The 19,557-nt window shown below is 39.2% G+C and overlaps 1 protein-coding gene across 1 annotated transcript in view; it reads left to right on the top strand.

Annotated features, from left to right (window-relative positions):
- The window catches only part of TRHDE (thyrotropin releasing hormone degrading enzyme), a 415,986-nt gene that overhangs the window by 110,585 nt on the left and 285,844 nt on the right, over positions 1–19,557 (top strand). Inside the window, exon 3 of the mRNA XM_060164833.1 lies at positions 8,554–8,680. Within this exon, the coding sequence (XP_060020816.1) occupies positions 8,554–8,680 (127 nt within the window). The remainder of the gene's footprint in view (positions 1–8,553; positions 8,681–19,557) is intronic.

Here is a 19,557-nt window from a genome sequence, read left to right as displayed (position 1 = left end):
TTATATTCACATAGGCGAATGAATTCAGCTGTAATGGTGGAGAGTTTAGTGACAACACATCATTGTTTTGCAGTTATTAAAGAAAGGGACTGATTTTTTTCAGTTAGGTGAAAGGAAAAGCAAATTTGTTATTGTTATTAGAGTGAAATTTGAAAGGCATGAAATAATTTCTGTGTCTTCCAAAGTTCTTAATGTACTCTTTCAGTATGAACTTTTCTCAGAGAATAACTCTGGCAAGGCAGAAGGTTTATTTAACTTAACATACCAAACTACAAACGTCAAATCAGAGCAAATGTTATTCAAGTCTTTATTTAACAGGTGTGCTAGTGCTATAAAATTTATTTTTCCCTTTGCTGTATGGTGTAACTACACACTGTTTCACATAATTGTATAGCAACTACCACAATTCATTTTTAACACAACAAATAATTAAAACAGTCTAGAAGAAAGATACTAGAGAAATTTAGTTTCACTGTCCTTTAAAATGGCTCAGTGACTATAGAAAAACTTCTTTTCAGATCCTTCATCTACAAAATCAGAATTCACTGCTGAACACCATACTGATTCTACAGGTATTTTGTAAAGATAAATAAGAAAATCTGTGAAGTATTTTAAATTATTAGAAGAAAGTCTCCAGAATTATTTAGTGTAAAATTTTATAATATTTCTGACAACTGCATGTGTTTACTTATTTGCATTATATTACAATTGTATATATATTTTTACTTTTCCTTTGAAATCTTTAATACGATGAAAGTACAACATTATACATAAGAACTTGAATAGTTGTTTGCTTCTCTTCACTTCCATGCTTCTCTGTCCCTGTTCTGATGAATCACCATCTCTATGGAGAGAACTTCTTTGAAGAGCCATTGTAAATTTGGTCCACATTGATTTTCTCAATGATTAGACTTAGTTGCTGTATCTCCCCACTGGACTGCAAGCTTCTTGAGAGAAGAGACCATGTCTCTTTTGCTTACCTTTGGACAGTCAGCACATGACCATTAATATATGCTCATTAAATAGTAGCTAACTAAATATCCCATTGATGATGTCATTTAACTGTCTTTGATGTTCTAATTCTGAGTTGCACAGCTATCAGAGACAGTCAGTTTGAACTTATCTAAAGTTTCCTACCATTATGACTCCTTTCCAAAGAATATTCTGTCCTAATAATGGCATATATCTGACATCAGTGCCACCTCTCCTACCCCTAGCAGTGCAGATGGCATTTCACAGATCATGGCGCTTTCTCCTGACAAGTGCAGATGTGGTCTCAAGTTTTCTCCTGACATGTCCTCTAAGAAGCCACTCTCAGTGGCTTCCCTGGTGGCGCAGTGGTTGGGAGTCCGCCTGCCAATGCAGGGGACACGGGTTCGTACCCCGGACCGGGAAGATCGCACATGCCGCAGAGCGGCTGGGCCCGTGAGCCATGGCCGCTGAGCCTGCGCGTCCGGGGCCTGTGCTCCGCAACGGGAGAGGCCACAACAGTGAGAGGCCCGCGTACCGCAAAAAAAAAAAAAAAAAAAAAAGCCACTCTCAGTTGTCAGAATAAGTTGAAACTTAATTGCCATCCCTGTTACTGTGAGAAAGTGAGATGACCAATGGGGTGATGGTGTCTGCCTTTAGTATTTTCCCCCTTCTATGATCAAAACACAGTTGACCCTTGAACAATAAGGGGGTTAGGGGAACCGACCCCTTGCACAGTTGAGAATCCATGTATAACTTTGGACTCCCCAGAACTTAACTACTAAGAGCCTACTGTTGACCCAGAAGCCTTACTGGTAACAGTCAATTAACACATATTTGGTATGTTATATGCATATCTGCATATATTTTATGCATTCATGACATGTCTCACCTTTTTAAAAGTTTTTTGATATTTCTAGACTACGCGGTTCATGTTATTTTTCAAATTGTTGCAATCTCCAAAAAATTTTCCAATGTACTTATTGAAAAATTTCGTATATAAGTGGATCTGTGCAGTTCAAACCCATGTTGTTCAAGGATCGACTGGACTTAAAATCCTATAAAAAGATAAAACAAACATACTTTAAATATAGAGGGTCCATGAAACTAAAGAGTAAAGGTCACTGGGTCAAACAGAAGCCCCCTAGGAATACCTATTTTGGGCATTTAAGTTTTCTATGGGATCAAAAATATGTAGCTCCTAAACCTTAGCTCATTGCTGCTGTGTATTCCCACAGTAGTGGGGCCATAAGATCATGTTTTCCAAGGCCAGCTTCTTCTATTTCATATTGGCTGACTACTATAGTTATGTCTGTCTGATCAGTACCAAGTTCATGGACAGTTCAGGGAAATAAAAAGAGGAACACTCGATTAAAGGATGGAGAATAACGGCTGAGTAGTTGGTATGTATTTTCAAGGGAAGCAAAAAATGTCAAGGAGTTAAACTGAGTGAAGATTAAAAACAAAACCTTTTCATTATTTTCTTTTCAAAATAATTAGTGACTAGATGAGAACAATTTAGGCAAATTAGTATGATGCACCAGCCTCTCAGGGTTGATATGATATATAGTCTGTAAACTATTACCCCTGGAAGGAACTCTGAACTGAGAGCCAGAGAAGTTTACAGACTTTCCCAAGTTGACAGTCGTTACTGAGAAAGCTGAGTCTCACATCCCTGTGTACCAGTTCCTAGTATAATGTCCTTTCTCCTGGACCTTAATGTGCAGTTTGGTTTATATTGGTTGTAGGAAGAAGCTACGCAGAGGGAGAGATAAAGCCTGGTTAGCAATTTACATTTTCAGAGCTGGGCTCTTATTATGGAATGTCAGATGAGCAAGTGAGCAGGTGTAATAAAATTATATTTCATTGCTTTTGAGTGATAACTCTTTTTGAAGATTTAGTTTCTATGTTAAGATTAAGTAGAACTAGTTGCTCTAAAAGAAGAAAACAACTGTGATTTTTTTTCACAGTATAAAATGAATTATTGCACAGCCAACTCTTGACTAACAACAAAGGAATTATCCAGTTTGTGAAATATTTTGGACTTCCCCCACCCCCAACCCCATCCTTCAGCTGGTCTCGCTTGTTCCAGCTGGGCACTGGAGTGAGACAGGTACAGATAAGGTGAATGATTGTTCATTACTAAGAATGTGACTACAATTGGCTTTATTTGGTAACTAAAGGACTTGTTCAATAGAATGTTAGGACCAATTGAATAAATCTTTCCATTTCTCTGCATCCCTCCTGCCATCTCTCCTGTCCAAACCACCGTCAACTTTCACTACAATAGTCTAACGTATTTCCTTTGTTTGATCCTAGTCTCTCCTCATCTATCATCTATACTGCAGCTAGCATCATCAATTAAAACTTAATTCTGATTATATCATTCTGTGGCTTAAAATCTGTGACTTGCCTATGACTATAGGAGTGAATTAGTATTCTACCATTTGGTTTACAGGCCCTTCTTTAATTTGGTTTGAGGTTTCTCTTTACGTATCCAGTCTTACCTATCACTATGTATCTCTTCACTTTTCTAATTTTATTTCTCTTGGACGTCTTCACAAGCGTCCCCCTATATCTCAGTTCACCTGGTATAGGTCACTGACGTAATCTTTCTAACATGCAAAAGTAACTTTATCATTTTCTAGCTTAATATCCCCCCATGAATTACCACCAGTATTATAATTAAGTCCTACTATTTAATGTTGCCTTTAAAATCACTTATCATTTGGTTAACATTGTTGCCTTAGCACAATGACACTTTTGTATGGTTAGAACTAATAGATAAAAATCTTTGCCCTCATGCAACTTACATTCTTAGGAAAAAGGCCGTCAGAAGCAAAATGAATAAGTAAAGCATATCTTTTGTTAAATGGTGATAAATATATGGGAAACAATAAAGCAAGGAAGGAGAATAGAGAGTCCTGGGGTGGGAGGGAGGGCAGCTCAGAAAGCAAAGATATTTGGAAAAGTATATCTAAAGGAAGAGAGGGCATGAGCCGTGGAGATATCTAGGGGAAAACTCAAAGCCTTGATGAGAGAATCTCTCTGGCATGTTTGAGGAATGCCAAGGAAGCTACTGTATAATTGGCATAAGGTTAGTATGGAGCAAAATGGTAGGAAATGAGACAAGAAGTAAAGGGGATTAGGTTTTTATAGGGATTTGGGAGCCCTTGTAAAAACTTGGACTTTTACTCTAAATGACATGGGAAGCCACTAGAGGACAAAAAGAAGAGTGGTATGATTTGATATTTATTTATTTTTTGCTACCTTGGGTCTTCGTTGCTGCGTGCGGGCTTTCTCTAGTTGTGGTGAGCGGGGGCTACTCTTCGTTGTGGTGGCTTCTCTTGTTGCGGAGCACGGGCTCTAGGCGTGCAGGCTTCGGTAGTTGTGGTGGGCGGGCTCAGTAGTTGTGGCTTGTGGGCTCTAGAGCACAGGCTTTGTAGTTGTGGCGCACGGGCTTAGTTGCTCTGCGGCATGTGGGATCTTCCTGGGCCAAGGCTCAAACCCGTGTCCCCTGCATTGGCAGGTGGATTCTTAACCACTGCGCCACCATGGAAGTCCCTGATATTTATTTTAATTGGAACTTTGTTGTTGTTCTGTAGAGAAGAGGCTGAATGGAGTAGGGGATGAGGCATCAGTAGGAAATTAGAGCACTCATCCAGGCAAGAAATGAAGGAAGCTTGGACCAGGATGGTGGTGGTGGGGTTGTGAGAAGTGATTGGATTCTGGGTATATTTTTAAGGTAGATCCAAAAGGATTTGATGACCAGTTGAACCTGGGAGTGTGAGAGAAAGAGGGAAAACAAGGATGGTTTTGAGGTATTGGGCTTGGGCAGCTGGATGGAAAGGCTTCAGGAGGAGCAGGTGTGTATGTGTGTGAGTGTGTGTTTGTGAGACAGAGAGACAGAGAGAGAGAGAGAGAGAGAGAGATTGAGTATTTGGATTTTAGATGTGTTAATTTTGAGAAGCTTATTAGATATCCAAGTGGAGGTGTCCAGTGGTCAGTTGGAAGTCTGGAATTATGGGGTAGGTCTTCAACATCCAAATAATATTTATAACCATGGGACTCAATATTGTCTTTAAGGGACTGAGTGTAGACCAAGAAGTGATGTCTATGGATTAAAATTAGACATCCTCCAACATTAAGAAGTGAGAGGGATGAGGATGAATCAGCCAGGAGGCTGAGAAGGAGTGGTCAACCAGATAGAAGCCAAGTGAAGAAAGTGTTTGAAAGAGGGGAAATGATCACCTGTGTCAAATGCTGCCAAAAGGTTAAGCATGTTGAAGACTGGGAGCTGACGGTTGGATGGTTGGATTTGGCATCCTGGGGCCATAAGCGATGCTGATGAGAGCAGTTTTGGTGGAGTAGTGGGGATGAAAGCCTTGTTGTGGTGACTTCAAGAGAGACCAGAAACAGGGAGTATAAATGGGCAAGCACCCTACTTATACCTATTGTCTCAGGGTGTTAAGTGCTCCTGTTTATTTTGAAAGTATTCTAGTTTGCATGTTAACTTACATGTTAATTCTAACTATATAGGAAACTCTTTCAAGGACCGTTGCTGGAAACCATAGCTGGAGGAACTGTGGTCAACAAAGATTTTTCTTAAACATAGGAAACGATACAGAGTATGTGTTTGCTGATGAAAAGGATCCAGTATGGAAGCATAAATTGGTGATACGGGAGATAAAGGGGAGAATTTTGAGAATAATGTCTTCGAAAAGGCAGGAGGGGTAGAATGTGGAGGGTTTGGCCGTGGGTAGGAGCTCAATCCTTTGTAATGGGAGTTCATTCCATTATATTACAGGGGTCCATTGTAATGGGAGGGAAGGCAAAATGCAGTTACATTTCTCACGTTGTATTTTGCTGTTGATTTATTTGTTTGTTTCTCCACATATTGTGAGCTTCTTAAGAGCAGTAAGAGTAAATGTTTTGTTTACTTTCTGGCAGAAATTTTTATTGTTCTATTTCTACTCTCTAATACAATGCCTGGCACACAGCAGGCGTGTAATAAATGTTTAAATGAGTAAATGAAGACTCTGTACGTTTTATCTTCTCACTCAGATTGGATGGATCATTTCCATCAAATCTTGACAACCAGATTGATTTAACTGTGCTTCTCTTGTCTCGGCCTACAGATAGCTTGACTAACAGGTAGAGCTGATTGACAGGAATGGCTGTGTTTCTACTAAAATCAGTGATGCTCCTTTTGAGTAAAATCAGTGACCTTTTGCTGCATTATTTTGCAGTGGTCCTGGTTATGGTTTTAACATGCATTTACTATTTACTTCACCTTGAACCTTCTGAAAACTATCTGTTCTGTATCCGCTTGGCACTCATGGCTTACCATTCATATGGCATGCATCGTTATCTGTTATTATTATCTAATTTACCTTTATTAATGGGAAGCTCTTTGAGAATGGGGATTATATTTTCATTACTTTTTGTTCCCAATAATGCTTTGTACCATCTGTGGTTAGAGAACATGTCTTCTTCATCACTTACAAATGCTTAGTCCAGGCCCTGGTGCAAAGCAGATGCCAAATAAATACTCGTTGAATGAGTGAATGCAGGAATGAATGATTCTTGTCTGCGGTGTATGCTATTGGTGCACAGACCAGATCTCCTCTCCTGTTTGGTGTGCTTATCACCCAACTCTCACTCTTTCGCTTCTAACAGTTCACACCTGACCTCTTCTCCCAAGGACTCTCCTTGGACCACAGGAGATGCATCATCCAGATCCTTCAAGAACAAGTGCCTGGGATTTTATGCCTTCTCCTGGGTAACCAGTATCCAATGACTGAGATGCAGGAATATGGAAGCTCTCTTACTTCAAGGCAGCACAAACTCACCAGTGCAATTTACACTCTAGAGCTCCCTGTAGGATCAGGCCGAGGCCAGGACTTCACTTGAAATTACACCCTTGCTTGGCTTTTTATGCTACCTTATATTGCTTTCCTTGCTCCCTTGTAGGTTTCTCCTTGAGAACACTTCCTTGATAAATCACCTGTACACTCATACTTTCCTTAGGGTCTGTGTTTTGGGAACTTAAGACATTGCATGTTTATAAGCAGGTGACGTCAGGGGTAGGGGGTCCTAACCGCTGTCTCTCTGAGAGTGGTAGTTTCTGCTGTTGCAGGTGGTGTTTCCTGCCAGTGTTTGGTTTTATAGTCCTGCCAACCAAAACTGTAGGCAACTGTGAACTACATTTGATATTTCATTTGGTTGTCAGATGGGAATCGTTTCACAATTTCAGTAAATAATTGTTATTGAATTTAGTAAACATCTTATTGAATTACAGGTCTTTCTAACAAAGTCAGAATGTGTTTTCCTTGACTTCTTGCTCTTTTTGATTATACACATCTCTGTTGTCTTTCCTTAAGCAAGAATAATAAAGAGTTAATTGTATAATCCATTTTTATATGATTGGGTACAGCTCTCTTTTGTCTTCCTGTTGAATATAAAGATCCATTTCTAAACCCCAAGTAAACCATTTACTTTTTTAGTGATTTGCAAAGAACACAACCTCGTTATCTGTAAAATGGGATTGGAAGTAATGTGTTTTAGAACTGAAAAGCACTTTAGCAACCAGCTGGTGGCTAACACCTTCATTTTATAAATGAGAACACTTGAGACCCAAAGAGGTTAAGTAATTTGTTCAATATCTCCCAGCTTGGTTAGTGGCAGAGCAAGAGTAAAACCCACCTCCCGGGCTCTCCGCTGCTCCACAAAATACATATTTCTTATTCACAGAATTGATACGAGGATTAGGGACCACATCTGTGAAAAACAGATTTAGCCTTTGGAAAGAAAGATGCCAGATAGCTTTATGAAAGCTTTAAGAAAACTAATCTCATTTTAACCTTTTCTGCACAGTTGTTAGTTTTGTTCAGTTTTATGTTCTTTGCCTCAGGCTCCTTTTTGGCCAAGGACTAGATAATATACAACGCTTGATTTGAAAATCAATATTAAGTATCCAGATTGTGTTAGAAATATGACTTACTTCAGCTGGTTTTGAAGCCGGCAACGTTGCAGACAGCCTTCCAAAATGGCAATCATTTATGTACATGAAAAGTTTTCTATCCTACTTTGCATATTGGGAATAAGGACAGTTGGATAGTTGCTTCCAAAGAAAAGAAGAAGCGTAAATTTTTTTTTTTGTTCAGCCTGGTAATACTTCCAAAGCTTGCTGCAGTGTTACTTTAACAAACCATGGATTTTCTCTCCTGCCAAGCCACCATATCCCGCCTGCTTTCAGCATAGTCAGGAAACCGTTATACTAATCCACCGTACCTTCCTATCTCTAGCAAGCACATGTAAGTGATAACTTTGAATATTTATTTTGATGCAATATAAATCTTCTCTATGTCAACTTGTAAAGCTGGGAAACTGTGACTTGCTCGACTTGGTTACTTTAATTGTTTAAGTTTGGTTCTTTCAGCCACAGCATGCTTTGATATAAGAACAAGAATGCTGCTTAATATTCGTAGTATTCAGAGTGATTTGTATAGGCTCATATATGCAGGGAAGATAAAATTGGAGGATCAAAAGGCTAAAGTAACTTTTCTATATATTTTTAATTAGGTACGCTTATATGCAAGACCTGATGCTATCAGAAGAGGATCCGGGGACTACGCTCTCCACATAACAAAGAGATTAATAGAATTTTATGAAGACTACTTCCAAGTGCCCTATTCCTTGCCGAAACTAGGTAAGAATTTCCTTGGTTATTTTATTGTAAGGGCTCCTTGAAGGTGGAATTTCTTCTTCATGCATTTATTTGAGACATCCAGAAACATGGAAAATTCTAAGGGTTATATTTTTAGAGAAGATGAGCACAGAAAACAGTTTCTTCTGAAGAGGTAAAATAAAATTCAGTGTTTTTAAGTCTTGCCAAAAAGTGCTCATAGGAATTAAGAAAGGCATTATGTGAGTTTAAGATTCCGAAAGATAACTCAAGTAGCTAATTTGTTGAATAAGCACTATGGAGGGGTGCTTGCCAACATCTTGTTTAATCTCACAACTGCTCTGTGGGTAGGTACCGTTAGAACATTTTCCACATAAGGGAATTGAGACCTGGGCGTCTTTCATTTACTCAGACAGCCAGTAAGAAAAGGAGTTGGGATTTCAAGCTAGGTCTTGATGACTCCCAGAACTATACGATATTTTACACTAAGAAGACACTCATTGATTAGTTTCTGTTTCCTAATTCTCACATGTCAGCCCTGAATGTATTAGTCATCCATTAGATTATTTTTGTTCAGTCATATTTTGAGTACACAGTTACAGTAAATAGAATAAAAACAAGAGAGGAGGAAAACTGCAACGATGGAGATTGTGTTCACCATGAATATGTTTACATTTCTTTCTTTTACAAAGTGAGTAGGTTCAATAATTATTTGTTGAATGAGTACATGAATGAATTTTGTTATCCTAATTTGCATGAAGCTGCTGCTTTTACAGGGAGTGAACTGTGATGTTCCAGGAAGTTAGAAAGGGTATATATATACCCATTAGAAAAGCTGAAGCTATTTTTTCTTCTCAGAAAACCTGTTTGGAAATATTAATATCACAACCGTTTTTTGTTCTTCCCTCCTCCTCCCCGATCCATTTTCCTTCTCAGGAGTGTTGTTAATCAGCATCCACATAAACGTTATCACTCATTGACAAAAATAAAATGCTTACCTGGTCAAAAGTATTAGCATTTGAACCGCAGGTTCTTGTCTCTGGAGATGGGCTTATTTCACTAAAGTACCTGCCTGCTCTATAGCTTTATTGGCCTTATAATCAGTGATTCAGAAAGTAGATAGAATAGTTGATATTGTTATCAGTGGGTGTAGCATACAGTTTTAATGAGTGATATTACAAAATTCTGAAGTCTTTTGAAACATGTGCTCTTAGAATCCCTAAGATTTTCTTTCAAATTTCTAAACAAAATTTTATTTCAGATAGGATCTATGTTTTGTTTTGTTCTTCCTTCTTTATTTTCCCCTCTATATCAACTTCCCTATTAGAATCTGTTACACTGAAATCTCCCTGGTAGGCACCCAAGGCAGAAAGGAAGACCTGACTTCATTTGCATGGGGGTGACACTGTTCTCTACACCAGGTAAAACAGGCTGGGAACTTCTCGGCTTGACCCTAATGTAAAATTCACGAGTGCTTATGTTGCACGTTCAGCAAGAGAAATAAAATGTGAATCTTTTTCCCCTTCAGACCAGTAATTAGTAGAGGAACTCAATTTATAACTTCAGGGGGTTCCATGTAACTGTCAGCTTGCAGCAGGAAGCATTTCTGTTCCTCTCTTTCACTCACAATTGAACTCTGCAGTCTTTCATCTGTAGAAAAGAGCTTTGTTCACTGTTACTATTACTTGTTAAGCTACCTTTTGGTGTATATAATTGAATGATTTGACTAATCCCAGCACACTCCTTTTTATGTATCTAGGGGGGTTTCCACATCCCCTGCACTTTGTAAAATTTCTCTTGAAGTTCTACTTATTTAATATACCTTTAAATATTTAGAGCTATATGTTAATGGATTTATAAATATACTTTCTAAATGCTCCCTACATAAAAATTCCGAAGCACAGAAGCATTTTGACAAATCCTTACTTTCTACTGTACATTACAAATTATATTTCAAATGAATTCTATGGACATTAACTCAGTCTAAATGATGAATGTAGATGTATCCTAGATATCAGCTGCATCTGCCTTGACTTTTTAGATCTAAGATGGTTTCCCAGACACCTATTCTTCCCTCCCTCCCACCCCTTCTTCCTCCCCTCCCTCCCTCGTTCCTTCCTTCTTCCTTCCCTCCTTCCTCCCTTCCTTCCTTCTTCCTTTCCTCTTTCCTCCCTTCCTCCCTTCCTTCCTTCCCTCATTTATTTAATAACCATTTATTGAGTACCTCACATATGCACTTGTCTATGTCATTGGGAGGCAGCTGCAAATAAAAGAAGGCAAAAATCACTTCCCACCTGGGGCTTAACATTCTATTAGGTAGAGCCAGACATTTAAGCAATTAGTGATACATATAGCATGTCAGATGGAGATAAGTGCCATTAAAAATAAAGCTAGAATGGAGGGATAGGAAGTGTGGGGAGCACATGGGGTGTGGGGAAAAGGCTGAATGTTTTAAATGCGTGAATATGGAAAGCTTTATTGGGAAGCTGACTTTTGGGCAAAGAACTTAAGGGAGTGAAGGAGTAAGCCAAGTGGATATCATGGGACGCGGACTCTAGGCAGAGGGAACACAGTGCCCAGACTCTGAGGTGGGAACTTTGTTCATGTATTTGAGAAACAGCAAAGAGGCAAATAGGGCTGGAGCAGAGTGAGTAAAGGGGTGAGAAATAGGAGATGAGGTCAAGGGGTAGTGGGTAAGTGACAGATCCTGTAGAGCCAGCAGGCTGTGGTCAGGACTTTGGTTTTTTTATTGTTGTTTTGTTTGTTTGTTTTTTTGTGGGGGGTACGATGGAGATCTATTGGTCAGTTTTGAGCAGAGGTATTACATAATCTGGCTTTTGTTATAAAAGGGTCACTCTTGTCACTAGGTTGAATACACTGTAGGGCAATGGTTCTCCACTGAGGGGTGATTCTGTCCCTCAGAGGCACTTGGTACTATCTGGAGGCATTTTGTTTTTCACAACTCCAGGGGAACTGGTGGAGTGTGTACTATTGCCAGGGATGCTGCTAAACATCCTGCAATGCACATGACAGCCTCCTACAACAAAGAGTTATCTAGCCCAAGATATTAATAATGCTGAGGTTGAGAGATCCTGTTGTAGGGGAAAGGGCAGAGGCATGAAAACCAGTTAAGGGGCTATGGCAAGACTCAGGGAAAATTTGATATTGCTTGGACTAGGATATTAAGTGTGAGGTAGTCAGAAGTGGTCTAATTCTAGGCGCATATTGAAAGTAGAGGCAGCAAATTTGCTGATGAACTGGATGTGGGATTTGGGGGAAAGAGACGTACCACAAGTGATTCCAAGGTTTTGTGCCTAAGAACTAGAAGGATGGAATTGCCATTTACTGAGAGAGAAGGATTGTGGAAAGATAGCATTTTAAAGACTGATACATCTATTAAACATTTAGGTGGCAACTTGATGTCTGTAAGAAACTCAAGTAGACAGTTCAATTTACAAATAATGGAGTTTGCCTGAGTAATCCAGCTAGAGATATACATTTGCCGGCATTTTATGAGGTATAAAGCTATGAGGCTGGACGGGATCACCAAGGCTGTGAGAGCAGGTAGAAAAGAGAATAGGAGGGACTTCCTCGGTGGTGCAGTGGTTAAGAATCCGCCTGCCAATGCAGGGGACACAGGTTTGATCCCTGGTCCGGGAAGATCCCACATGCCGCAGAGCAACTAAGCCCATGTGCCACAACTACTGAGCCTGCGCTCTAGAGCCTGTGAGCCACAACTACTGAGCCTGTGCGCCACAACTACTGAAGCCTGTGCGCCTAGAGCCCGTGCTCCACAGCAAGAGAAGCCACCACAGTGACCGCAACGAAGAGTAGCCCCCGCTCGCCGCAACTAGAGAAAGCCTGCGCACAGCAATGAAGACTGAATGCAGACAAAAAAAAAAAGAGAGAATAGGAACCATTTAGCAGTTAGAGAGATTAGGAGCTGGTAAAGGCTACTGAGAAGAAGCAAGTGATTAAGGCACTAAAGAAATAGGTATATTAGATGTTCTGGGCATTTGGTAAAGAAAGTATTTCACAGAAAAGCAGATGATAAATTGTGGTAAGTCGAGATAGATGAGGACTGAGAATTGATCATTCATTGAGGCTGCCGTGTGACCTGGGCAAGAGCAGTTTCAGGTCAAAAACCTGATGGGTGTGTTCAAGAGCAAATGGGGTGGATGCTGCAACTAGAGACAGTGAGTACAGATCACAGATCAGCATTTCTGAAAATTCCCCATGGGGAGGGTTCTGGAAATAGAGGGAAGGAGAAATATTTGTGTTCTAAAAATGCTCACTTCTTGAGAACTGTTTCTGTGAACAGATCACATCCTTACCTCACAGGTTGTCCCTGTCCCAGATGTCAAGGGAGTTGTGGAACTTGCCTCTTTTTTTTTTGACTTGCATTAGAAAACCCCAAACAGACCTCCACCAGTTGATCTGACTCTACTGGTGCTTTGGGGGGATGTGCGCATATGTAAGTGTCAGGGCATTACATTGCAAAAACCCCAAACAAACCCTTACAATGTAATATTGAATCCTTCTTTTCTTAAAAATCACTTTGCTGTTCTGTCATAAACTCAGCAATATCTGCTCTCTTTGCCAATGTTTTTTTTTCATTTCTAATGCTGAATAGTCTTAACTTTCTCTGCCATTGTATCCTTGTTTTTTTTTTGCCTAACCAAGTTTTTTTTTTTAATTTTACTTACATACATATATTTACAGAAGTCACATACCATTCTGTTACCCCAGACTCCACACATCCTTATTTATTTATTTATTTTTTAAATTTTTTAACATCTTTATTGGGGTATAATTGCTTTACAGTGGTGTGTTAGTTTCTGCTTTATAACAACGTGAATCAGTTATACATATACATATTTTCCCATATCTCTTCCCTCTTGCGTCTCCCTCCCTCCCACCCTTCCTATCCCACCCCTCCAGGCTGTCACAAAGCACCAAGCCGATATCCCTGTGCCATGCAGCTGCTTCCAACTAGCTATCTACCTTACTACGTTTGTTAGTGTGTATATGTCCATGACTCTCTCTCGCCCTGTCACAGCTCACCCTTCCCCCTCCCCATAACCTCAAGTCCGTTCTCTAGGAGGTCTGTGTCTTTATTCCTGCCTTACCCCTAGGTTCTTCATGACATTTTTTTTTTCTTAAATTCCATATATATGTGTTAGCATGCGGTATTTGTCTTTTTCTTTCTGACTTACTTCACTCTGTATGACAGACTCTAGGTCTATCCACCTCATTACAAATAGCTCAATTTCGTTTCTTTTTATGGCTGAGTAATATTCCATTGTATATATGTGCCACATCTTCTTTATCCATTCATCCGATGATGGGCACTTAGGTTGTTTCCATCTCCGGGCTATTGTAAATAGAGCTGCAATGAACATTTTGGTACATGACTCTTTTTGAATTTTGGTTTTCTCAGGGTATATGCCCAGTAGTGGGATTGCTGGGTCATATGGTAGTTCTATTTGTAGCTTTTTAAGGAACCTCCATACTGTTCTCCATAGTGGCTGAACCAATTCACATTCCCACCAGCAGTGCAAGAGTGTTCCCTTTTCTCCACACCCTCTCCAGCATTTATTGTTTCTAGATTTTTTGATGATGGCCATTCTGACTGGTGTGAGATGATATCTCATTGTAGTTTTGATTTGCATTTCTCTAATGATTAATGATGTTGAGCATTCTTTCATGTGTTTGTTGGCAGTCTGTATATCTTCTTTGGAGAAATGTCTATTTAGGTCTTCTGCCCATTTTTGGATGGGGTTGTTTGTTTTTTTGTTATTGAGCTGCATGAGCTGCTTGTAAATTTTGGAGATTAATCCTTTGTCGGTTACTTCATTTGCAAATATTTTCTCCCATTCTGAGGGTTGTCTTTTGGTCTTGTTTATGATTTCCTTTGCTGTGCAAAAGCTTTGAAGTTTCATTAGGTCCCATTTGTTTATTTTTGTTTTATTTCCATTACTCTAGGAGGTGGGTCAGAAAGGATCTTGCTGTGATTTATGTCATAGAGTGTTCTGCCTATGTTTTCCTCTAAGAGTTTGATAGTTTCTGGCCTTATATTTAGGCCTTTAATCCATTTTGAGCTTATTTTTGTGTATGGTGTTAGGGAGTGATCTAATCTCATACTTTTACATGTAGCTGTCCAGTTTTCCCAGCACCACTTATTGAAGAGGCTGTCCTTTCTCCACTGTACATTCCTGCCACCTTTATCAAAGATAAGGTGTCCATATGTGCATGGGTTTATCTCTGGGCTTTCTATCCTGTTCCATTGATCTATCTTTCTGTTTTTGTGCCAGTACCATACCGTCTTGATAACTGTAGCTTTGTAGTATAGTCTGAAGTCAGGGAGCCTGATTCCTCCAGTTCCTTCTTTCGTTCTCAAGATTGCTTTGGCTATTCGGGGTCTTTTGTGTTTCCATACAAATTGTGAAATTTTTTGTTCTAGTTCTGTGAAAAATGCCAGTGGTAGTTTGATAGGGATTGCGTTGAATCTATAGATTGCTTTGGGTACTAGAGTCATTTTCACAATGTTGATTCTTCCAATCCAAGAACATGGTATATCTCTCCATCTATTTGTATCATCTTTAATTTCTTTCATCAGTGTCTTATAATTTTCTGCATACAGGTCTTTTGTCTCCTTAGGTGGGTTTATTCCTAGATATTTTATTCTTTTTGTTGCAATGGTAAATGGGAGTGTTTTCTTGATTTCACTTTCAGATTTTTCATCATTAGTATATAGGAATGCCAGAGATTTCTGTGCATTAATTTTGTATCCTGCCACTTTACCAGATTCATTGATTAGCTCTAGTAGTTTTCTGGTAGCATCTTTAGGATTCTCTATGTATAGGATCATGTCATCTGCAAACCGTGACAGCTTTACTTCTTCTTTTCCGATTTGGATTCCTTTTATTTCCTTTTCTTCTCTGATTGCTGTGGCTAAAACTTCCAAAACTATGTTGAATAAGAGTGGTGAGAGTGGGCAGCCTTGTCTTGTTCCTGATCTTAGTGGAAATGCTTTCAGTTTTTCACCATTGAGGATGATGTTTGCTGTGGGCTTGTCATATATGGCCTTTATTATGTTGAGGAAAGTTCCCTCTATGCCTACTTTCTGCAGGGTTTTTATCATAAATGGGTGTTGAATTTTGTCAAAAGCTTTCTCTGCATCTATTGAGATGATCATGTGGTTTTTCTTCTTCAATTTGTTAATATGGTTTATCACATTGATAGATTTGCGTATATTGAAGAATCCTTGCATTCCTGGAATAAACCCCACTTGGTCATGGTGTATGATCCTTTTAATGTGCTGTTGGATTCTGTTTGCTAGTATTTTGTTGAGGATTTTTGCATCTATGTTCATCAGTGATATTGGCCTGTAGTTTTCTTTCTTTGTGACATCCTAGTCTGGTTTTGGTATCAAGGTGATGGTGGCCTCGTAGAATGAGTTTGGGAGTGTTCCTCCCTCTGCTATATTTTGGAAGAGTTTGAGAAGGATAGGTGTTAGCTCTTCTCTAAATGTTTGATAGAATTCGCCTGTGAAGCCATCTGGTCCTGGGCTTTTCTTTGTTGGAAGATTTTTAATCACAGTTTCAATTTCAGTGCTTGTGATTGGTCTGTTCATATTTTCTATTTCTTCCTGATTCAGTCTTGGCAGGTTGTGCATTTCTAAGAATTTGTCCATTTCTTCCAGATTGTCCATTTTATTGGCATAGAGTTGCTTGTAGTAATCTCTCATGATCTCTTTTATCTCTGCAGTGTCAGTTGTTACCTCTCCTTTTTCATTTCTAATTCTATTGATTTGAGTCTTCTCCCTTTTTTTCTTGATGAGTCTGGCTAGTGGTTTATCTATTTTGTTTATCTTCTCAAAGAACCAGCTTTTAGTTTTATTGATCTTTGCTATTGTTTCCTTCATTTCTTTTTCATTTATTTCTGATCTGATTTTTATGATTTCTTTCCTTCTGCTAGCTTTGGGGTTTTTTTGTTCTTCTTTCTCTAATTGCTTGAGGTGCAAGGTTAGGTTGTTTATTCGAGATGTTTCCTGCTTCTTAAGGTGGGCTTGTATTGCTATAAACTTCCCCCTTAGAACTGCTTTGCTGCATCCCACAAGTTTTGGGTCGTTGTGTCTCGATTGTCATTTGTTTTTAGGTATTTTTTGATTTCCTCTTTGATTTCTTCAGTGATCTCTTGGTTATTTAGTAGTGTATTGTTTAGCCTCCATGTGTTTGTATTTTTTACAGATCTTTTCCTGTAATTGATATCTAATCTCATGGCATTGTGGTCAGAAAAGATACTTGATACAATTTCAATTTTCTTAAATTTACCAAGGCTTGATTTGTGACCCAAGATATGATCTATCCTGGAGAATGTTCCATGAGCACTTGAGAAAAATGTGTATTCTGTTGTTTTTGGATGGAGTGTCCTATAAATATCAATTAAGTCCATCTTGTTTAATGTATCATTTAAAGCTTGTGTTTCCTTATTTATTTTCTGTTTGGATGATCTGTCCATAGGTGAAAGTGGAGTGTTTAAGTCCCCTACTATGAATGTGTTACTGTCGATTTCCCCTTTTATGGCTGTTAGTATTTGCCTTATGTATTGTGGTGCTCCTATGTTGGGTGCATAAATATTTACAATTGTTATATCTTCTTCTTGGATCGATCCCTTGATCATTATGTAGTGTCCTTCTTTGTCTCTTTTAATAGTCCTTATTTTAAAGTCTATTTTGTCTGATATGAGAATTGCTACTCCAGCTTTCTTTTGGTTTCCATTTGCATGGAATATCTTTTTCCATCCCCTTACTTTCAGTCTGTATGTGTCTCTAGGTCTGAAGTGGGTCTCTTGTAGACAGCATATGTATGGGTCTTGTTTTTGTATCCATTCAGCTAATCTGTGTCTTTTGGTGGGAGCATTTAGTCCACTTACATTTAAGGTAATTATCGATATGTATGTTCCTATTCCCATTTTCTAAATTGTTTTGGGTTCGTTATTATAGGTCTTTTCCTTCTCTTGTGTTTCTTGCCTAGAGAAGATCCTTTAGCATTTGTTGTAAAGCTGGTTTGGTGGTGCTGAACTCTCTCAGCTTTTGCTTGTCTGTAAAGGTTTTAATTTCTCCATCAAATCTGAATGAGATCCTTGCTGGGTAGAGTAGTCTTGGCTGCAGGTTTTTCTCCTTCATCACTTTCAGTATGTCCTGCCACTCCCTTCTGGCTTGTAGGGTTTCTGCTGAGAGATCAGCTGTTAACCTTATGGGGATTCCCTTATGTGTTATTTGTTGTTTTTCCCTTGCTGCTTTTAATATGCTTTGTTTGTATTTAATTTTTGACAGTTTGATTAATATGTGTCTTGGCGTATTTCTCCTTGGATTTATCCTGTATGGGACTCTCTGTGCTTCCTGGACTTGATTAACTATTTCCTTTCCCATATTAGGGAAGTTTTCAACTATAATCTCTTCAAATATTTTCTCAGTCCCTTTCTTTTTCTCTTCTTCTTCTGGAACCCCTATAATTCGAATGTTGGTGCGTTTAATGTTGTCCCAGAGGTCTCTGAGACTGTCCTCAGTTCTTTTCATTCTTTTTTCTTTATTCTGCTCTGCAGTAGTTATTTCCACTATTTTATCTTCCAGGTCACTTATCCGTTCTTCTGCCTCAGTTATTCTGCTATTGATCCCATCTAGAGTACTTTTAATTTCATTTATTGTGTTGTTCATCGTTGCTTGTTTCATCTTTAGTTCTTCTAGGTCCTTGTTAACTGATTCTTGCATTTTGTCCATTCTATTGTCCATTCTATCTCCAAGGTTTCGGATCATCCTTACTATCATTATTCTGAATTCTCTTTCAGGTAAGCTGCCTATTTCCTCTTCATTTGTTAGGTCTGGTGCATTTTTATCTTGCTCCTTTATCTGCTGTGTGTTTTTCTGTCTTCTCATTTTGCTTATCTTACTGTGTTTGGGGTCTCCTTTTTGCAGGCTGCAGGTTCGTAGTTCCTTCTGTTTTTGATGTCTGTCTCCAGTGGCTAAGGTTGGTTCAGTGGGTTGTGTAGGCTTCCTGGTGTAGGGGACTAGTGCCTGTGTTGTGGTGGATGAGGCTGGATCTTGTCTCTCTAGTGGGCAGGTTCACGTCTGGTGGTGTGTTTGGGGTGTCTGTGGCCTTATTATGATTTTAGGCAGCCTCTCTGCTAATGGGTGGGGTTGTGTTCCTGTCTTGCTAGTTGTTTGGCATAGGTTGTCCAGCACTGTGGCTTGCTGGTCGTTGAGTGAAGCTGGGTGCTGGTGTTAAGATGGAGGTCTCTGGGAGATTTTCGCCGTTTGATATTATGTGGAGCTGGGAGGTCTCTTGTTGACCAGTGTCCTGAAGTTGGCTCTCCTACCTCAGAGGCAGAGCCCTGACTCCTGGCTGGAGCACCAAGAGCTTTTCATCCACACGGCTCAGAATAAAAGGGAGAAAAAGTAGAGGGAATTAGTAGAAGTATGAGGAAAGAAAGAAGGAGAGGAGGGAAGGAAGGAAGGAAGAAAGAAGCAAAGAAGGAAAGAAGGAAAGAAAGGAGGGAGGGAGGCAGGAAGGAAGGAAGGAGGGAAAGAAGGAAAAAAGACAGAAAGAAAGAAGATACAGTAAAAATAAAATAAAGTATAATAAAATTATTGAATTAAAAAATTCTTATTTAGAAAAAAAAAAAGGGACGGATAGAACCTTAGGACAAATGTTGGAAGCAAAGCTATACAGACAAAATCTTACACAGAAACATACACATACACCCTCACTAAAAGAGGTAAAGGGGGAAAAATCATAAATCTTGCTGTCAGAGACCACCTCCTCAATTTGGGATGATTCGTTGTCTAAAGGAGGGAAGGAAGGAAGGAAAGAAAGAAAGAAAGAAAGAAAGAACGAAGG

Source organism: Lagenorhynchus albirostris, chromosome 11, assembly GCF_949774975.1.
Source record: "Lagenorhynchus albirostris chromosome 11, mLagAlb1.1, whole genome shotgun sequence".
Taxonomy (NCBI): Eukaryota; Metazoa; Chordata; class Mammalia; order Artiodactyla; family Delphinidae; genus Lagenorhynchus; species Lagenorhynchus albirostris.
Note: the sequence above shows the minus strand (reverse complement) of the source record. Positions and strands in the feature narration are given on the sequence as shown.